The sequence below is a fragment of the Marmota flaviventris genome, chromosome 11 (genome assembly GCF_047511675.1).
Source record: "Marmota flaviventris isolate mMarFla1 chromosome 11, mMarFla1.hap1, whole genome shotgun sequence".
NCBI classification, from domain to species: domain Eukaryota; kingdom Metazoa; phylum Chordata; class Mammalia; order Rodentia; family Sciuridae; genus Marmota; species Marmota flaviventris.
In genome coordinates, this window is record NC_092508.1 from 99794106 (window position 1) to 99816982 (window position 22877).

The window sequence follows — 22877 nt, forward strand, 5'->3', positions numbered from 1 at the left end:
TCTTTATCAATTTCTACAAAGCCCAAATCATCCATTATTACATGGATTTATTCACATGCTTGTTACCCAATACTATACTCTGAGCAATGCCAATCATTCTGCCAATCCTTACTGCAAGTATTCCACCTACTCAACACCAGGAGGGCTCTGGGATGCCTGGAAGGCACAGTTACTGCCTTAGTGAAGCTTAGGGTCAAGTCAGGGGAGACGGACATCAGACAAACAATTATACAATTAATTGATAACATCCAATCTCAAATGTGCGTACAAAAATTCTTGTAAAAACGAAATAATGGGTCTGTTCTTCATTTCTCTAGAGCCTTGCGTAATGCTTATATATCAAATGCTAAATAAATAAATAGAACTCAGTGAAGAAATGAGCAAGTGAATAAATAAATTAATGAAAATTCTGATTTTTCCAAAATGATGAAAGTTTATGACTTATGAAATTTTAGATCTATAAATCCCTATCAACCTTTAGCAACATATTCATAGATTTCAAGGAAAAGATTTAAAAGTCTATAGAAATAAAACTAATTCCTTAGAAAATACAGTGGGCTCACTAACAACAGGAACCTGGTTACCTAAGTGGAGAGAATGGGCTGGACTGATATATGCACCTGTCCATTCAAAAAATGTTTATTAAATATTTGTGCCTATTAAGTACTGGCAATTAATAGACAAGCTGCTTTATCTCATGGTACCTGACTTATGTTCTAGAGCAAGGACTTGGGGAGACACACAAAAGACAACCAAGGAAAAACTAGTGAGGTTCCTAATTGTGGTACTATAAAGTAAATAGTCACATCATAGAACCATGATTTAATTGAACGGTATCCAGGAAGTAGGGCAGGCAACATTAGAGGGAAAGCCAGGGTGGACTTCTTGGAGGAAGTGACATTAGAATTATGCTCTGTGCATAGGGAACAGAAAGTGGAAAGATTCTGAGGTAGTAAAATACTAGTATGTTTTAGAAACAGCAAAAAGATCCACATGGCCAGAAAGCAGTAAAAGAAAGCTAAAGAGGTAGAAGAGGAAAATTCCACGGGAATTTTACTTGCTAGTAAGGAGGCTCAGTTTTTTAAGTGCATCAGGCAGTGATATGGCACCGTTTAACTTCTTATTATAAAGATCACTAATAGTGATTATGCAAAAATGGGTTTGAGAGATTGGGGTGGAAAACCACAGGTAGGAAACCAATGAGATCCTTCAGCTGAATACAGAAGAGAGCCTTCTGGAAGTACACGGGCTTAGAACATGTTTTGTAAAAAGCAACTATCAGAGCTGCTGTGATCTATAGACAAGCTGTTAAGACTAGAAATTATGGGAAAGGAGGAAGCAAGGGGGATACCCAGGGTTTTGCTAAAGGAACAGGGTCTAATGGTTCCATTTACTGTGATAGAGGGGTGTGAAGGAGTGGGTCCTGAGGCTATTAGTAATCAGAGTTACATTTTTACTATACTAAATTTGAGACATTGATTATAGTTTCAAGTGGAGATATCAAGTAGGCAATTGCATATATTAATTCCGGAGGTCATATGTACAGGATACAGATGTGAAGATGACTAGCATGCAGATGGTGTTTCAATTTAAGAAACGATAAATCCAGCTAGCCATGGGGTGTAGATGGGAAAAAAAGAAAGAAAAAGAAGGCCTGAGACTAAGACCTGAGATAAAATAGGGATAGCAAGTGACAAGGAGAAAATAATATATATTTTTTAAATAAAAAATGGAAATACCTATTTGAACCAAATACTAGGACAGATTGAGTGAGGTAAGAAAAGTCAAGTGTCTATTGGATTTGGCTGTGTGACAGTCAGTGGTATGTGCCTAGGGAACATAAAGTGGAAAGATCCTGAGGTAGTAAAATACTAGTATATTTTAGAAGCACCAAGAAGATATTGAATGGAGTCAAATCTCTAAAGTATTCTGAATTGGTCAAGGTTCATCAAGAGAAACATAACCTATAGGATGCTCACATAAATTATGGGATTTATTGCAAAGAGTTGCGTAGGTAATACTAAGGCTGACTAAGCAAATGCAAATTCCACTGGGCAGGCCACCGGAAGGACAGGCTGGAAACTCTTCAGGAGTGGCAGATGCTGTCCACAGGTGGAATTTCTTGTTCCTCAGGGAAATTTCAATTCTGCTTCAGGAAACTTTCACCTGATTGAATCATGCCTACCCAGATTATCTAGAAACATCTTCTTAAAGTCAAATGGTTATAGACATCAACCACATCACAGCAATGTTTACAAAGATGTTTGGTTGAATAACTAAACTGTGACCTGGTCACGCTGACACAGTCAACTGACACTCAAATGTCTAAAGATTGATTGGAATGAGTTCCAGCTTGTCTCATTGGAATGAGACAAGCAGGTGGAGAAAGCAACGAAAGCCAAGTTTTAAAGAGAAACCATTCTGAGCACAGGAGGTGAGGAGAGAAGGGGAGGTAGCTCTCAAGTTGGGTCCTAGGATTTTTATTACTATTGATTTAATTGGTAGTGTATACAGCAAGGTTTTATGTTTACATGAATAATCCAGGGAAACAGAGATAAAATTATGCTGAAAAGGATGGATTGGACCCAGAAGATATGCCAAGGCTTGGTTTTAGACAGACACTCAGGTATGTGTTCTTCACCTGCTCTGCCAAGGATATGTGCTGGTGGTTGAAGATTACAAGGTGCCAGTATTGGGTGCACAGCAGAGCAGTCATGCTCTGTCTAATAAAACCCCAAAGTGGGTACATGACATTGCTGGTCATGTGTACCTGAAGGCAATTCATCCCCTTAGAGGACGTGCTAGATGTAGAGTGGACATGGAGAGATGGAGAGAGGGACCCAACGTCAGGGTTCTCAGCCTGCTCCACAACTGGGCTCTAGCACATCTGTGAACCTCTACTACTAAAAATGTACATAGGGTCTTTAACTGAGCAGAAGCTTTTTTGTTGCCATCACCTTCTTACCGGAATCCATCACCAGAAAAAATCTAAATGTGCTGCTGGAAGATATCTTTCAATCCAAAAGTCTATGACTTTATTAGAACTGCTGTTCATCCTGTGTGAGCATACAGTGTAGGTGAACAATGGTGTGAAAAATGAGGACAAATGGCCCCACGGGAGAAAGATAAAGAATGAGGACATGTTAGAGAGTAATAAGATTATTAGGACAAAGCAGATGGTTGGCAAAATAATATGAATGAGCTTTTTCTAGGCTGATTTTTTTTTAACACAAAAACATATGTATTTTAAAGAGAAAAGAAAACCGCCCAGGAGGAACAACTTATTATCGAAAGAACATGGAGGGGCTGGGGTTGCATCTCAGTGGTAGAGTGCTTGCCTAGCATGTGTGCATCATTGGTTCTGATCCTCAGCATCACATAAAAATAAATAAATAAAATATTGTCTCCACCTATAATTAAAAAAAAATAGAATCTAAAATGCCAGAGGCTAGGGGAGGAGTGGGGAGTCCTTCCTAGGTTTAATGCTTTGTTGATGCTTCTGTTCTATATCATATTCTTCCTGAAAGTGCTTGTTCAAGATAAATACAATAATTTCACCAACAAATCTCTGTGAAGAACATTTACTTTTAGTAGACACACCTTATATCCATAGTTTACTGAAGAACTAGCATTTGCTATTGTATGCGGGGGGGAGGTACTGGGAATTGTACCCATGGGTACTCTAACAAAAAGCTACTTTCCAAGTGTTTTTAATTTTGTATATTGAGACAGAGTCTTGCTAAGTTGCCAAGGCTGGCCTTGAACTTGTAATCCTACAGCCTCAGTCACCAGAGCTGCTAGAATTACAGGCTTCTGTCAATGTCCCTGGATAACATTTGCTTTTTGAGCACTCATTGCCAGGTGAGTCAATTTAGTGTGTATAGGACAGAACCAGGGAAGTGAGTTTTTCTGGAGCATTTCAAATAATTCTGATGCTTGTGGCCAGGTGCTTCTTTTATGGAAAGTAGTACAAGTAGGTCACATATCTGGCACTTATACAATCAAAATGAGGACCCTCCTCTGGGCAATTCATTCTTCTAAAGTGAACACCATTTCTATCCATGTTTAAAGCCTTCCTTATATGCAAGATGGAGTTCGACTTTTGACTTCAGTACAAACCAGCTCACGGACCCATAGATGAATACCACTAACTCCAGGAGAGAAGCATTCCATGAGTTACTCCAGGGTGAAATTATCTTCCTCTTCTGAACATGTGAAGGAGATCTCCTTCCCTACTCTTGATGCTGGGCCAAGAGAAGACCTACATGATAACACACCAAACTTTTTTCGGGGAAAGCAAGCTTACCTATTCCTTTGATTGCAAATGACAAATCTCAAGCACTCTTCACTTTGAACATTTTGTTCATCTTTTATCCTATGATTGACTCCAAGTTCCTTCAGCCTTACATAGAAGATTTTTTTTCTACTTCTGGTTTGAAGTACACATTTTCAATTATGCAAATATAAGGTAATTAAAGTCTGGAAGTAACCTTAAAATTAAGTAATTGTCATTGTCAAGGTAGACACACTGATTTTCTGTGGACAATTTCACTCAAACACACAGCAGTGTTAGTTGGTTTGCTGGTACTTACTATAGGAGCATCCGTAGACCTCCACCCTCATGCCAATCTTTCCATTTGGATTCCATTCCAGGGGCACGAAGCGAATGAAGCGGGCCCTCACTGAGTGCAATAGCTTGTGGTGCACTACACTGTCAGCATTCATGTTTCCTGCAAACGTCTGCGGGGAGAAAGGAGATCCAGTGAGGTCCAAAATACCAGCAAACATCAACGGAAATCCAAGTTACACCACAGTTAGTCAGCATTTTATCACTGTGACCAGAAAAATTGATAAGAACAACTTGGAAGAAGAACATTTTATTTTAGCTCATGTTTCAGAGGTTTAGTCCATAGATACGCAAGTCCATTACTCTGGACACGAGATGAGGCAGAAGATCACGGTGGAAAGTTGTGGTGGAGGAAAGCTGTCAGCTCATGGCCACCCAGAAGCAGAGCTATGAGTGAATGGAGAGCAGGAGCTGCAGGGAAGGTGCACCTTGCCAGGGCAGACCCCAGTGACCCACTTCCTCCAGCCACGCCTGACCTGCCTACATTCATCACCCAATCAATCCATTAAAGTAGGTTATAGCTTCTGTAATCTACTGGTTTTATCTCTGAATATTTGTGCATTAATACAGAAGCACTGGGGGGATACCTCATATCCGTAACATAACATTTACCAATTCTTTCAGGAAAGAAATCCTCTACTTCTCTGATATACATCTGACTTGGGTAACAATGTTGCATCATGTGTTGTATTTTTTCAGAAACATCATACATTATTCTTTAAGAAATCCCTCCACCCAACTCTCATGTGCAGCCAGATTTTATGAATAAAGCAATCCTAGCAAGTTGTAAGACATAAAGCCTAAAATATTTATGAAGTTAATAAAATAATGAAATGCATACATTCCTAATGTTCATAATCACTATGACCTGGGAGACACCATGCAATCTCCTCTTGAAAGGAAAAGCTTTGAATTAAAGCAATTGTTACCATTATTTGATACCAATCACTTTGTTAAGCACTTTCCATTACCATTATCACCACTTTACAGATAAAAAATAACTGGAATCTACAAAGTGAAAGGGGGAAGGGAAAAAAAATCTTCAAATCACCCAACTGACTAGTAATTGGTCTGAGATTCAATTCCAAGGCTGTCCTTTTCCAAATCTCATGTGGTTTCTACAGTCCCTGCTCTTCAACTCTCCCATTGTTAATTGCTACAGCAGGGAGACATCACAACTCAGATTTATGTGCAGTTTAACTTCACATTTCCTGGAGCAGTTTAAGTGAAAACACACAGCATAGTAACTACTTGATCCACTAACAGTGTGCCTCATAACCTTCATTTGATGAAGATTACTAGAATTTATTTTTTCTACAGATCAGATCCAAAGTTCTTACACCTCATCTATTTTTTTAAAAAACTGGGGTCAAATGTACATAACAAAAATTTACCATTTTAACTATTTGAAAGTGTGCATTCCAGTGCATTAGGCATATTCACATTGTTGGGCAAACATGACCACTGACCATTCTCAGGATATTTTCATCATCTCAATCCTACCTCATCACTAGGACAGGATATTGACTGGCATACCAATGTGCTTGCTTTATTATAATCATTCTCTGTCTTCAGCCTCAAGGATTTATAGATAAAACCAGGTGTAGTGGTATATGCCTGTGGACCCAGCTACAAGGGAGGCTGAGGCAGAAAGACCTCAAGCTTGGGGCCAGTCTCCATAAGTAAGTGAGACACTAACTCAAAATAAATAACCAACTAAATAAAGGGCTGGGAATGTAGTTCAGTAGTAAAGCACCATTGGACTCAATTCCCAATTTGGACCAAAAAAAAAAAAAAAAAAGAATTACAGATAAAATCTGCTTCTTCATGTACAATTAATATCAACCCCCAAGGGAAAAAAAAAAGAAAGCAAGAAAAGAAAAAGACTTTTATTTTTTTCTTTCTCAAATGCCAAAGTGAACACCCATTAACAGGTTCTTGTGTATTTAATGGAACCCATTTTCAAAGACTCCATTCTTGACCTTGTATTTTTAAAGCACCTGTGACTTAGAGTATCTTGAACAATCTCTGACATTTCTACTACCCACAAAATGCCAACTTGCTCTGACACTAGGCAATTGATATAATTACCATTATGTATAAAAAGGTGGCTTAGAAAGAAGAAAGAAGCTTATTTCCTCTTATTCTACTACTCAAGCAGCACAATTGTTGTTTAAAAAGATAATGACTTAGGGGCTGGGGTTTTGGCTCAGCGGCAGAGCGCTCACCTAGCACGTGCAAGGCACTGGGTTCCATCCTCAGCACCACATAAAAATAAATAAATAAAATAAAGTTATTGTGTCTGACTACAACTGAAAAAATATTTAATAAAAAAGAGAGAATGATTTATTGGAAAGAAATTCCTTGAGTTTCAAGTCCAACATTCATCCCACATGCTTGTCAAGGATTTGGTCATTTTATCTTATTCAAGAAAGAATGATTTTGTTAGGCAGGATTGATCTTCCACAGGTCCTGCTTCCAACTTTAGCAATGAACACATGCATGATGATGTCTTTCTTGCCTTACTCACCTAGAAAGAAATCTTCCCTGTAGAGTGTCATTTTAAATTTGTATATATTCAAACTCTTTGATATGTGTGGGTGAAGGAAGGGCGCTAGTTTCTGGTGATTTCTCATTGCTTCCAACAGAATGCAGGTAGTTTGAATTTCTCTACAACCTAATGGGAGAGTATCTCATTCAGCATTCTGGATTCTGATTGTATAACTTAAAAAAGTTGAGTTTTATGATGTAGGAATGCTTTATTTGAGTTTACCCCTTATATATGGTGTGCTCTAAGGAGAGTGAATCCTAGATTCTCAGTCAAAGGAGGTCGTGTTCTGGCATGACTATGTGACATTGGGCAAGCAACTTAATCTTTCTATGACTCACTATGTCACAGCCTTATAACTGCAGACTCATAGTCACAAAGTCTTCCTGTCTTCAAGTCATGTCATTTGCAGTGTCACAGTCTCAGAAACTCAACTCCAAGCAGACACAAGGTCATACAGTACTGAGACCTCAAAGTTTGCAATGCATTATCCCTAGACCTTCCTGGAGTGAGAGCTTAAAATCACCTCCAAAGCCTTTGATGATTGGGAGCAGACTGAGTCTAAACAAAGCTACCACCAGTTCCGCACCAAATTCACTGGAATAAGACCAAAGTACAGAGATTCTGATTAAACTCCAGGAATTATTTTACTTTATTCTCATTATCACTTCCATATATAAATTCAATCAATTCTGTACAACCAAATAATTGCCAAGACACCCTTTTCAAGGGTCTCCTCCAGTCCAGCCACTTGGTATGTTCTTTGCATTACTATTTCACCTCACTTATCATGGAGGAAGGTTTTTCACCAACCTTCCCACTAAAGAGGTGCCTCATCACTCATGCACTCTTAAATTTTCTGAATTTGTAATACATCTTACAATTATGTCGTGAGATGATATCATGTCCCCACCTCACCAGGGAGGCCTCGGGACTACAGAGGTTAAACGCATGAACACATTGCAAAATCAGGGCAGGTACTTTACATTTCCACTTCAGAACAATATTACCTACACTACTTCTCAGAAGTTTGTTCTGATTCCTTTTCCTCAGCTGTACCTCATTTATTATGCTAATTTGAGCACAGGCCTGCACAGTTGTAATGACATACATATGATTGCTACTATTATTAAATAACATGCATATGGTACCTAACAAAGTAGTTCACTAGGAATGGTAGCCAGTCCTCACTCAGGTTAAGCAGTGCTCTGCCACTGAGCTACTTCCCCAACATCAGTGGTTCATTAATCTCATCACTATGCAGCAAGAGTGTAGGAGCTTATCTTTCTTATCCAACAGTTAAAGAACTTAAGGCTGAGGGAAATTAAGTTCCTTGTAATTGTCACACAGCATAAAATTTGTTCATTGAGGAGAACCTCAGTCTCCCATATTCCCTTTCAGAGAACTCTTCCACATTGGGTGTAAATATTGTAACAGACACAAGCACATAAAAGGGAACCACCGGGGACACTTATCCACAACTACGGAAGGATATATAATAAGCAAAAGGAGATTGGCAGCATCACCCTTACGCTCTGTCCCCTTCAGATGTCATCCCTGGACATTAAAGTCCATTTTGGTCATGAATGGAAGAACCTGTGGAGATAACGAAGGTGCCGTGCCGATGCCTTTTCCCGCATCTTGTTAGGCTGATGATGAAGTGGGCACACACTGTGAGGCCAAGATAGGCTTCATTCACACTGGACAGTGAAAGTTCTGCAATAGCAACCACTAGAGTCTCTCATTTGAATTCACCCACTGCACAGAATTCAGTCAACCCACCCTGATGACTTTGACTGGCAGCGAGATTACAAGCTTCTAGGCGCCACCAGGCAGATGCTATTAATTTGCCTAACTGCCACCTATGCAAGAAGTAACAAGTACAATTACCAAATTCCTCATCAATGACCTTGACAGGGACTACTGGAAATTCTCAGGGAGACTATATTTCAAGTCTGGGTTTCTGCCAAACACACCTCGCTGCCTAAGGGTTCATTTTAAGAGAAGCAGCAGTGGGGGAGAGAAAAAAGATGAGCTTTGGGTGCTAATCCAAACAACCCTGCTGATCTCTGCTCTTCATCCTCAGCGAGGCAATTAGCCTGTAATTCACGGGTGATATGGATTGCATCTTGTTTCAGACTGCAGTGTCTATCTCAGTGCATGGAACATAGTATTTCCATGTTAACATGGATTTTCTTTACCCAAACTGAATCCACTTTAGTTGTTTCAAGATCAGTGAATTTACAGACCGTGTCTTAATATTGCTCATACTGTTATTAGAGACTTAATGAATGACTGAGAGCATATACGAACAGGAACATAACCAACTTTTCAGAATCTGTTTACTTATGAGCATATGCAAATGACATTGCACTTGGGAAGTTCTTACCAATACAAGCAAGTCTTATGTCAGAGGTTGGGGTTCAAAGCCAGGTTTCAGTAGAAAAGATTGTGAATATCTCTGTGTAAGAAGGTATCCAAAAACAGTAGCCTATTAATACCCTCAAGGCCTATGCCAGGCACTTGCGAATTATACTTAAATTTTCTGAATGATGTTGAAAGAAAGACTGGAAGCTCAGAGCTAATTATAAATGTATTCCCTTTTATTCAATGAGATACTTAATAACTCAAAGGGTAATTTACATGCAAACTATAGAGTTAAAACTAAAAATCGATAAACTCAGTCAGGCTTCAGTGTTTCAACTGATATTTAGGGGTATGTTCTGACAGCCTTTTTGTCTTTCTTTCTTTTTAATTTTATAGTTCTGAGACTTGAATCCAAGCCCTTGCTTGGCAAGTGCTTTATCACTGAGCTACATCCTTAGCCAGATAGGTACTTACAGAAAAAAAACTGAGAAAGGTAAATATAGGGCATCAACTATTATTAGTGGCTGAGAATGACTCTAAAATGTTGATTACATGAGGTTAAAGGAGAATTAAACTATTGTATTTTCTTTTTTTTTCCCTAATTCTTCCTTGTTTGTAACACAGCATCTATTACACGATCACAAGTATGTATGTAGTATATCTGCCTGCCATTTCATAGGAACTGTTATTTAATTGGGCTGAGAAACAACTCAGAACTTGATTGCTGTGTCAATGTCTTATTAGTTGTATCATAATGGTTGGCAAAGGAGGATGATTGATCCATAATGCTCCCACCCTGCCTCCTTTGCCTCCTTTGCCTGGCTATGGCCTCCAGAATAAGGCAAAGATTTTGGGCAGCAGTACAGTCAGTCTCAACTAACAATGGTTCAATTTATAATAGTTCAACTGAAGAGTTTTCAACTTTATAATAGCGGGAAACAATATGGATTTAGTTAGCAAAGTATTTCAAATTTTGACCTTTCCTGAGCCACTGATGTGCAATATGATCTTTTCTCAGGAGTCTGGACAGTGTCAGTTGGCTTCATCTCCCAGTGTGGCACAAAGCTAAAACGAGAGACATCCTATAGGGCACTATCCTATAGGATGAAGTGTATTCAAAGCATTTTCAATTTGTGATGTTTTCAAACTGTACTGGCTTTATTGGGGATTTAACCCCCATGTTAAATCAAGGAGCACCTGTACAAAAACACTCTGGTCCCACATGATCCTAATCTCCAGCTGAGTGGGGCATGCACTTCTGTCCCCTCAGGAGGAGCTATGCTAAAGACAATCATGTGGTTAGGGGGCTGTTCCCTTGTCTTAGCAATCATGACCACCTCTGCTCCTATACCTCAGGTAGCTTAACTGTACCAGTAAAGACCTATTGTTTTAGTCAGCTTTTTTGCCGCTGTGACTAAAAGACCCAACCAGGACAATTGTAGTGGAGCTCACAGTTTCAGAGGTCTCAAGCCATAGAAGGCTGGCTCCATTCCTCGAGGCTCAAGGTGAGGCACAACACCATGATGGAAAAGTGTGGCAGAGGGAAGCAGATCACTTGATGACCCGGAAGCAGAGAGAGCGTTCCACTGGCCAGAAACAAAATATATACCCCCAAACCACGCCCTCAATACACAGCTTCCTCTAGCCTCACCCCACCTACCTTCAATCACCAAATAATCCCATCAGGTGATTAATCAACCAAATAACTGATTGATTTAGGGCTCTCATAATCCAGTCATTTCTCCTCTAAGCCTTCTTGCACTTTCTCACACATGAGCTTTTAGGAGACATCTCACATCCAACCATAACATCCATGTATTTCCTCCTCAGTGTTTGGTAGTGAAAATTCTTCCCATGGACCTTAGTGCTCCCTCAGTGCTGTCCCACAACCTTTATAACTCCTGAACTCTCATGAAGTAAGTGGCCACATTTTGCTTCTTGTTTTCTTGTTCGGATCTTAGCTGTCAGTCATCCTTCTGAAACCTGGTGTAGACCTTTCAGAAAATAATATCTGAAGTGATATCCTAAGATTAACCACTTTATTATTACTTTACCCATACAAAAGTTATCTTGATACAAGTCTTATTAGATATAAGGTCTCCAAACACACTGCTGTACCCCATCCCTACTCACCCCAAACATTCCTTTCCATTGACAGTGATAGGCTGTTCTAGGACTAGCCAGAAGAAATTACATCACAATCTATAATGTTGTGGGTTATGGCTTCAATCAAGTGCCTTTCCCACTTCTAGGTACCAGTACCATTGGAATGATGAGCACCTGGCTCCAGACAGAGAAATCTGCCCATACAGGCAGCTCCCCATGGGCATGGAGCATCTCCATCTCTAAGCCCATTCCTCTCATCCAAGTAATTAACTTAATATCCTCATCATTCTCCAAGTTTGATGAACCAGTATGCTTCCCTGTAAAGTATTTGCATTTGCATTAGAACTTCTTCCTTCAATGACCTAAGTACAAGTAGGGTCCATTGAATGTCATGAGTCACAAACCAGGAAGGAACACTGACAAAGTTATTTTAAAGTAGAAGTTGAAGAGCCCTCAGCCACCAATGTCCTCTGCTTCCCTTCCTCCCTCCCTCCATTCTTCCTTTTCTTTCCTTCCCTTCCCTCCCTTCCCTCCCCGCCCCCACTCTCTTTCTTTCTTTGCCAAGATTTGAACCCAGGATTGCTTTAACACAGAGCCACATCACCAACCTTTTTTTTTTACTTTTGAGATAGGGTCTCAATAAGTTGTTTAGTGCCTCACTAAGCTGATGAGGCTAATTTTGAGCTTGTGATCTTCCTGCCTTAGCCTCTGGGATTATAGTCATGCACCACCATGCCAGGCTGTTTCTGTCTTTAAGAACCAATCACAATTTTTTTTTTTTTTGGAAGGAAACTTCTGAATTAAGTGGCTCAAAATTCTTTCAAAATCAATATGAACTTTATGTATACAAATAGTCTTACAGCTTCTGCTTGACAATTATTATAAGTATCTGGCTCACTTATTACTAGAAAATAAAGCAATCATTTCTACCAACCCAGAGCAAAATAGAAATGTGGTTTTATTGACCGCTAACTTGGATGATCTAAGTATACTAATTCTTGAAGACACTATGCATGTAACATAACTATTCATTAAGTAAATGAGTGCATATATATGACACCAAACTCTTCCGCTGCTGTTGTTGTATTTGTTCTGAAGTTCTGAAATGTGTGTGTGACTTCTGCTGTGTTAAGTATAAGAGGTAATAAAGTGACTGTTGACAACCATGTCACATGTTTATGTTTCCATCTCTGTGCCGAGAGCTATAACACCAGCATGTATGGCAGCTCCACCATATGGTGCGTGCCTGGGAAGACTGAAATACCCACTTAGCAAAATCCGACTTTTCACACTCCAGTAAAGCAAAGAGAAACAATACGTTTGCCCTTCTGAAAAAAATAAAAACGCTTTCTTCCCGATAAAGAAGGGAACTAACATATGAAAGTTGACAGGAGGTCTTGGCTTCTACTGCAGGACCTGGTTTGAGGACAGAGATTGCAGCAAGGGTTAGGCCCAGACATAGAAAGAGAATAACTATTGTGTCCAGGGTAAAGCCTTGGGGCAAAGGGAAAAATGGAAACCAAGTTGGAAAGGCTGCCAAGCTTGTCAGCTCATTTCTGTGCCAGTGAGCATTGCAGTGACTTCAGCAAGGGTTTTGTGCCAACTCTTCCTGTCCAACATTACGTATACCTTGTTTTGTTTTATTTACCTTCCTAAACTTATCACCACCTGACAAGCTGAAAACACATGCACGTGCACACACACACACACACACACACATTTATTTATCATGACTTCATGAAAGCAGATTCTCCTAGAATCACAAGTGGAAGAGAGATGGCCCAAAAGTATTTGCTGAATGAGTGAAGGAATATACTCAGCTTTTGTTTCTTTTGTTAATTGTCTTATTATAGAACCATTTCATGGTTTTTGTTGGTGGTTTTTCACAGAGCACCATGAGTGAACCGTGCTCCAGAGCAATGTGAACATGATATCATCATGGAAGAACTTTCTCATGGATTTTGATGAGGAAAACAAACGATAGCAATTTGAAGAAACTTTCTCAATGCTAGGTCGTTCTACTCTTAATTCCCAGATTAGAGAGCTTCAGAGAATCAAATAAAGTTTTAACGTTCAAGGTTACTCATATGTTGCATCTCCTGCTCTGTCAGAAACTGAGGGAGAATTCTCAAAACTAGTTCATGGGCAGGACTTGCTGGTCTGTGACTCTTCTCTGAGGGTGTGTTATGCCTGTGAGTGTCAGCCTGCTAACTTCAGAAGCTAACCACTCATTAGTCTGGTTCCTGTTTTGTTTTGTTTTTTACATTTAATTGGCCAGATAACAGGTTAAGCTGGGTGCTCTTTTTGTGAGGACCAAATCTTGACCAGGAGGTTGCTCTCACATTTCTTTCTCCCCAGAGTTTTTCAGACACGCTTCCTGACATCAGTGAGTATACCAATAAACTCTTCTTCTCTCATGTAGACAGTTATCTCCAAAGATAATTGAACTTCCTTGAATGAGAACCTTTGAGAAGAGAGCAGACTCTCACTGGAAAGAGCAGCATGAACGCACCAACTGTGTATCTTTTTTTCCCTTCTTCTCCCTCATTTATATTGCTGAGGTTCAGATTGCAAACCAGCACTCTGCAGAGAAGACTGAAGTTCAGTGGCAGCCTTCAGCAAAACCATGTAAGAAGCCAAGTTTTTCATGATTTCCTTTACTTTGTTTCTTTCTTCGATTTTGACTTTTAGCTGACTTTTCCTTTTTTTGTGGTTTGTTTGTGTACATATTAAATTGTAAGTAGTTCAAGCAATGGCCTTCCCTTAGGTGAATCAGCATTTAGGCTTTTAAATGCTTTGAAATGCAATGGAAGAAAGGAGAAAGGAAGAAAGGGAGGGAAAATGGTTTTGCATGTCAAAGAAATTAAATTGGCTGATAAATTGTGACAGAGTCAAACCCTGAGGTCTGAGCCTGAGTGAATAAAAACCTAAGTAAATATCAGGCATATGGTTTACCTCCCACCATCACCACTACCACCATCACCTTCCTTGCCTCCTTCTGGATTACAGAAGTAACATCCACATGATCTTTCCACCTATGATATTACTCTCATCTGGTCAATCCAACCAAAGGGTTCACTGCCTTCTAGAACAGGTACAAATGTTGTAGTATGCCCTATCCAGTCTTGTGCATTCCAAACCATTTCTTGCTTCTCTCCTTAATTATAGCCTCCTGCTGTCATATCAAACAGCTAGAAGTTCTCTCAAACACACAGGTGAATTCATTCCTTATTCATCTTTTCTACTGTGCTCTTTACCAACCTCTTCGTTTAAGCTGGTGACACTGTCCTTGTTTATTCCCATTATCCTCTGTCATAGCTACACGTCAGCAAAAGTCTGGAATGCATGTCCTTACCATGGTCTGCTCTAGACAGCAAGCACCTTGAGGACTTCTGCCTTCATTCATTCTGTATCCCTAGAACCTGTTCAAGCAAAAGCAAACAGAAGGTAGAAAATGCATGCTTGGGTCTTGGGGGTGTTCTCAGTGGTACAGTGCTTGGCTAATGTGGATTCAATCCCCAGAACTACAAAAGAAAATAATTAAATAAAAAGGCATGCTTTTTTCTAAGAACTTAATGGAACTGTATCCAAACCACAGCATCCACATACAAAAAAGAGTGATATTACTTGTCACTGAAAGAAATTTCTAGCTTTCTGTTATTAAGCATAGGAAATTTAAAACGTTGGTCTAATCCAGATAACTATTATCATGGAGCTAGTTCCTCTAAATTAAAGGTATGTGTGAAGTTGTATGCAAGTATTTTTCCAATGCCTCTATAAAAGCACTGACATTTTTCTTTTTCGTTTTACTCACTATCCCAAGATTCCCCTTGAGAAGTGTCACTGCATGATTCAATATGAAGCCAATGGACCTTGAAGAGAGATACTCCTGAAAATCACCTACAACCATTATTTTATATATAGCCTGAGGCTTTTCATATTGTCTTTTGGAATCTCAGTTACTTCATCTATTGAATGGAGACAAAAATGCTATATAACATGAGTTATACATATTAAATAACTCATGGTTGATTCATTTGTGGAGTCATGTAGCATAGTAATAATCATCCCAAAATATGACTTGGATAAAGGTGTTATTGATGGATTGTTTGTATTCCCCCAATGTTTGTATATTAAGAAGCTAATACCAAATGCCATGGTATCAGGAGGTAGGCTTTGAGAAATTATTACTTCATGAAGGTGTATCCCCATGATGATGAGTCTTGTGTCATTATAAGAAGGGTGCTATCTCTCTCTCTCTCTTTCTCTCTCCCTCCCTTTTTCCCTCCCTCCCTCCCTCCTTCCATCCTCTACCATATGAGAATAAAATGAGAAGATACGTATCTACAAATAACAAGCAGGTCATCATCAGATAATGGATCTCAGCACATTGATCTTGGACTTTCTAGTCCTTAAAACTTGAGAAAAAGATTTCTGTTGTTTTGGCCATTCATTCTACATTATTTTCTTATAGAAACCTAAACGGATTAAGACAAAAGTTCTTTACAATTGCTAACCTGTGACAAATAACCACGTAATCTAAAAATAGCTTGCTGTAAATTCAGTGTCAAAGAACTCCTCTGGCAGTTCTTATCAGCAGAGTATCACTCAAATTTCCTTACTCACAAAAATGCCTGGGAACCTTCATGATCACAACATAGGGACATCCTAAAGTATGAGGTTGAGACTCCAGAAGATGATAGAAGATGCTATCTCGTGGTCAAGAGCCCAAGCTACACTCTCTGTACCTGACTAAAAGCCTGCCCTATTCATGCAGACTGGTAGTAGAGTTAAAGACTAAAAGGCCTGGGGCAGTCAGGGAACCTGGATTCTAACTCCAAACATATATGATGCAGTTATTACTGTTGTTGTTACTGTTGCTCTTGACAGGTTAATAGAAACATTTAATGTATTTATACAAAGATCTACAGTGAGTTTACTAAGTTAAGAAATGTAGTGAAGTTTTGTTCCATTTCCATATTTTTCTAGAGCATCGAGAGCCAGCTATTTGTTAGGTAAGGTATATAATTGAAAACAAGACTCTGACGCTATTAAGTTGAAAGCTATTCTTAAATCAACAAATTATTTAGAAAGAAAAATTAAAACAAATTGCTTGCTGTAGCCTGAATTTTATTCGTTATTTTAAACAAATTTACTGAAGCATTTCTTATCAACAACAAAACAACCCCCCCCCCAGAAAAAAAGGATCCCCTAGAACTGAGAATTGATTAGCCTTCTCCAATAGCTTGCAACAGTGCTTCCACTGCTGACATTAATCATGCTTCCAGCTGCTCCCCTGCAGGAAAACCAGGGAGGTCAGCATGGAATGCAGAGGATTAACGATGGATAAATGTGTTGGCACCATGGTGCAGGGAAGAGTACTGAGGCTTTGTTCATATTTTGGTTCTTTCCCAAGTTTAAGTAGTGATTTTCAGACAGTCTAGCTTGATGATTTTACTCCTGGTCTGATTTCTTTGTTGAACATATTTGAACCAACCTGAACAGGCTTTCTGAGTCCCCTGGGTTGACCCACAGGGTCCCCTAATCTGGCTTTGATCTGTTCGATGTGTCTTATTTCTCACTATCCCCACGTGCGCTGTAAACTCTAAAATCAGGCTGCTCGCTCCCCATCATTGGCCACACATAATCTGCAATCTTGTTATAGTAGCTCTGTGATATGCATTTTGGGGATTTTAGTTTGGATCTGAGGATGGATCCTGGAACATGCTGCCTTCATTATACCCATGCTCTGCCTCTTACTGCAGGTGAGAATTTGGCCAATTACTTAGCTTTTCCATCCTACCACTTTCCCAATTTTAAAATGGGGATACAAATGCATTTTCAAGGGATTGTTGAAAGGAGCGTACACTTCCATGCACATGTGTGTATGTGTATGAATGTATGTGCATACATTGGTTAACATGTACACTGATAACTCATACTAAATTATTCTAAGTAATATACACACTGACGTATAATGCTTGGGTATTTCTTAGAAGAGTTCTAGCATGGAATATGAAGCTGTGATATAAACTATGACTTATATAAGGGTTCATGATTATTATTGGTAGTTCCATATATTATGTAATCCATAAATGTTCTTCTGACATATGTCTAATACTGACCCTTTATTAAATAAATCTTAATTTTCCAGGAAAAGGACAAGAATATTTATTGGAGTAGAGAGTGATCTACATACATGTTCTTATGCCAGTCTTTGTCTTATGCTGCTTTTATGTATTTTATAAATGAGGAAACCAAGAACTGGAAGTCCAATAGATTGCACATTGTGTGACTGGGAGATGAGCCCAGATCTGTCCTCCTGTGCAAATCTCCATTTGCTCTGCTCAACACCATTGCTTCTTGGGAGTTATAACTTCTCGTCCTCAAAACTATCATTGTACATAATTTCTAACTCCATTGTGAAGCTTAAGAGTTTGTAGTTTCTATTATAGCTATGTGTACACATATCTGAAATTTGCTATGAGAGAATTAGCTTTTTCAGAGCAGGAATTTATATGTAACCATGTATATATATTTCATATTTTTCTTATATTTTAATGTATGCATAAATAAGAATGCATTCATATTTAAATATAGGGATATATAATTTATAATATATAATATAATTTTTATATAATATATATAATTTAAAATATATAATTTCCCTACCTGTACTATGTCTATAGCCTCTATATCTGCCCAGCATCATTTATTAAACATTTACTTAATATTTGACCTTGACCTACCTCCAACATTCTATATTTCCAGGTTTTGATAAATGAGAATTTTGCTTCCTTTATAAGATCTTTTGTTTCTGAAGTAAATTAAATTATTCAAAATTTCTTCCCAGCATTTATCGTGGGGTAAAATCTGGGGTATTTTGTTATTACTGGTTGAAACAACACATAGTAAGTAAAAAATTGTCACAACATGAGCCCGATTTATTTTCCAATGAAGACTGAATTTTAATCTATACAAGATTCTCTTAGTGTGAAGGGAGGATGCAGATGTTTCAAAGGAGACAGTGCCATCAAAAGGAAGGATCAAGGTCATCCATATGGGCTTCAGTCTTCTCTCCACCACAATGGGATCTGAGCAAGCTATTACCTCTCTGTGCCTTGTATCATTCTTTGTTAAATGGGGGGATAACAAGACTGGGAATGTCTGAAGGCTATTATAAAGACAAAAGGAGAAGGTCATACAGTTACAAAGTGAGTCCCTGCTAATGCAAATCTTCATCACATCTTCATCACATAGTCAATATTCACCTTCTTCTTTCTGTTTTTTTTTTTATGCCATGTGTCAGGCATCACATTGTCCATGGGGACCTAAGCCACTCTCTGCCAGGAACAGGATTTGTTGTGCCGGTCCAGTGATGTATCATTTCTGTTTCTCCAGTTTTCTAAATTCTTTATTCTCCTTTTATTAAAGATAGGAGAATGCATATAATGATTCTAACAAGTATTAGAAATGTATAAATATGATTGACATCCCCAAAATAGTGTAACTGGGTTCTCTAACCTACCCTGAGCATCTTAAAACCTTGATAGTTAGAAATTAAGACAAACTGGTAGCTTCAAGCTGAGAATTTTTTTATTATTATATAGGAAGAAACTGCACATTTGTTTTGTAGAAAATAAAGCACAATGCTTTGTCAGACCCACTGGTTTTGCCAAAATAAAACCACATCTATGTTCCAGTGAGGTGAAGCCTAAGACAGTCTGATCCTACCCACACAGCCTGACCTTAGGATGGGGGAAATGCACTCTTCCCTTTCAATTAGTTGATAGAGTAAGTTGGGAGAAGCATGTGCCTCTGGTTTTGGAGTGCAAGAGATTTGTTCTAAGACATTCTGCAGTCAAGTGAGCCTTAGCTACAGTGGCGTGCTGTGGGTGAGGGAGAGAGATGCCCATCAGGGTAGACTGGCAGGAGGTGGTGAACTATGCCTAGGTCTAGATCTTTAATATGTAATAATCCATATGAAGCTTTCCTATGTTGTACTTTTCTTTACTTTTTCTGGAGTTATGTCTTGTTTGGTCCTTGGAGAATTGTGAGCAGGGACTATGTATTTGCTAGGGGAATCTTGATAACTGGTTCTGATGCATTTAAAAGGCCAAGAGTCCTAGCCGAGATGGATTTTGAAGATCATGAAAGCATTCATGAGGGTCTCTCTGAAATATTTAGGAGTTTGAGTAGTCATGGAAAATGAGAACTTGACTATTTGTCACCTGGAAATTAAAGGCAAGTGTGACATCTGAACACTCTACACGCCATGTTACAATGAGCTGTCAAGTGTTACTATATAACTTACAACAGTAAATGGGCACAGATTCAATCTGATAAACACTATGCTCACTTAACAGAGTTCTCCCATTCTTAATCATCCATTAAATTATCAGGAAACTAACAAAAAATATTGCTACATTACAAAGAGACAAAAACTAAAATAAGCTCATATGTGGAAATTATTTGCATGGCAAACTAAAAAGCTCAACAAAGTTTAAGAGTTTCCTGGGATCAGTCTCCATTAGAATTAATTGCCTGCACATGTCTGAATATATTTAAGGAAGTGTTTTGATGAGGATTAAACCAAAAGTGCTTCTTCATAATTCCTCAGTGAACCTGAGACTCACATTGCTAATACCAACTGACCAAAGCATGTCTTTGTGTTTGTTCTCCTTTCTATCCCTTCCTCTTTTCTCTCTTTCTTTTTTCCCCCTCTGGCAAAGAACAACAAAATGCAAATCATAAGTCAGATTTATTCAAATACCACTCTTAGGAAGCACATCTGAGCAAATTATTCAGAGCAGGAGCTAGGGATTCTGAGAAAGATGACAGGGTTATATGAATAAATTTCAATATAGATTTACTTGTCTATGATATAATCTCAGTCTTTATTTCCAATGAAGCTGTCAAAATACATTGGAGCCTTGTCTCCATTAAAGAGCTTTTGGTGTTATGAACTTACTTACTGAGGTATTTAGAGATTTCATTTAACTAACCTATTTCTAGAGATTTGTAAAGACAACTGGTTTAAGAGATTAGCAATCTTTTAACTGGTTTAAAGTCAATCAAAGCCCTTTCTTTCCATCAACAGGGGTAATTGTTGATATATACCATTTCATCCTGTTTAGATTATTTGACTTTTAACTTGTTAGCTTTTACAGTTCTTCATTCCTTCTAGCATTCCTTCACAGTAAGCAACTTCGATATATAGTAAATGCTAATTGGCCTTTTAGAAGGTTCCCATGATAAATGTCTTTATGTCTCAATTTAAATTTTCTGGGGACAGAGATGGGAGAAGTCACTTTGTGCTGTCCTTCATCCGAATTTGTGCTCCTCTCTCACCTTCCTTCCTCAGAGCAACATTTGATTACTTCTTGTTCACCTGTCATTCTCCCTGTCTGGTCTTGTCTTTGCTTTTTTTTTTTTTTTTTTTTTTTTTCGGTAAGAACCGAGAGTGCTCTAGATTAACACTGGGCCTGTTGGGTTTTCACCATAAGAGTTAAAACAAAACTGAGAGGTTGCAAAGAAAACCACAGAAGTGAACTGGCAACTAACCACCTGTCGGGTGCAAGAAGCAATTTACTGAAGGCAAGGAGGGAAGGAAGCTCCTTCCTTCCATTTTTTATTGTCTGACTTATTTCAGGTAAAAAGTGGAGGGAGGAGGTCAATAAATTGAACTCACCCAGATGACTTTATCTTTCCATGCATGACCAGATTTGCCGTCTTTCCATTTGGTATTTATATATATATATATATATATATATATATATATATATATATATATATACACACACACACACACACACACACACACATACATACATACATACCTTAAAATCTAATGTGTCACATGGATCTAAAATATCTTACTTGTTATACATTCTTCTCAATAAATCTTGTATATCTATTATGTAACAACCATTTCCTGCTTCATTTCACTGGACCATGACCTATTGGCCTCAGTAGGTCTTTGTATGTTTGTGCTAGGGATCAAACCCAGGGCTTTCAGCCTAAGCCATCCTCTACCACTGAGCTATTTATCCCTGGCCAAGATTCTTTTTTTAACACACACTAGAAATCTATTACTATTGTTAATTTCTTAGAAAGTTTCTGTGAGGTAGCTTTTCTTATGTCTACCTACTAGATAAAGATATAGACCCATCAAGTTCAAGTAACTTCTCCAAGGCCATATCTCTGTAAATTTGTACAAGCAGAGTTTATTTTTATTATTATTATTATTTTTAAATTTTTTAACCCAGTGATTCTATGTGGAGATTCTTGATGCATTACATTGATATGAAAGTGAGTTCATGCTGGTATGTTCAGACATGCAATAACATAATCTGATTAATTTCAATTCCCAGAATTTCCCTTTGCCTTTCCTTCCTCCCTCCCGTATCTCCTTCCTGTTACCTACTTTCTTGTTGTTGTTGTTGCTGGTTTTCAATCCTTTATTTTTCCTGTGTTTTTTTTTGGTGCATTACAATTATACATAATAGTGGGATTCATTTTTGCGTATTCATACATGCACACAATATAACAATATAATTTGACCAATATCATTCTCCATTATTTTCCCTTTTCATCCCCTCCTCCTTTTCCTGGTCCTTTTCTTTACAACATTGCTCTTCCTTTGATTTTCATGAGATTCACTCCAACATACCTTCCTTTTCCTTTTTTCTCTTTAGTTTTAACATACGAGAGCAAATATGACCGTTGACTTTCTCAGTTTGACTTATTTTATTTAATATAATGTCCTGAAGTTCCATCCATTTTCCTGGAAATAACATAATTTGATCTTTTTTTGTGGATGAAGAAATCTTCATTGTGTATATAAACCACATATTCAAATTCAACTTTTCTACTAGATTATGCAGAATACTATCGGAACCCACCATGCTCTGCACAGATATCTAGCGTACATACCCTCTCTCTTCCATTCAGAAATATTTTCATAGAACTGTCTAATTCCAGTCCTGTGTTTTTTTAGAGGGTAATCATGCTTTTCTGAATGTTGTGCAAAAAATATTGTTGAATCTTATTTTGGTTTTTTTTTTTATTTCATCATTTATGTACCTCATGTAAAACACTATCTAAAAATTTGCCCACTATGGCACTCACTTGAGATTACTCTACAAGGGTTTGACCAAATAGTTCCTTCTTGAAGTTAATCATAGAAGTAGACAATTTACTACAAAGCCTAAGGTGCATTTTCTGTTG

At 38.3% G+C, this 22877-nt stretch overlaps 1 protein-coding gene across 2 annotated transcripts in view; it reads right to left on the reverse strand.

Moving 5' to 3' along the window:
* Positions 1 to 22877, reverse strand: part of Cntnap5 (contactin associated protein family member 5) — a 787874-nt gene that overhangs the window by 446307 nt on the left and 318690 nt on the right. For both annotated transcript variants that reach the window (XM_027936831.2, XM_027936832.2), the window contains exon 4: positions 4593 to 4740. In XM_027936831.2, coding sequence (XP_027792632.2) covers positions 4593 to 4740 — 148 coding nt within the window. The remainder of the gene's footprint in view (positions 1 to 4592; positions 4741 to 22877) is intronic.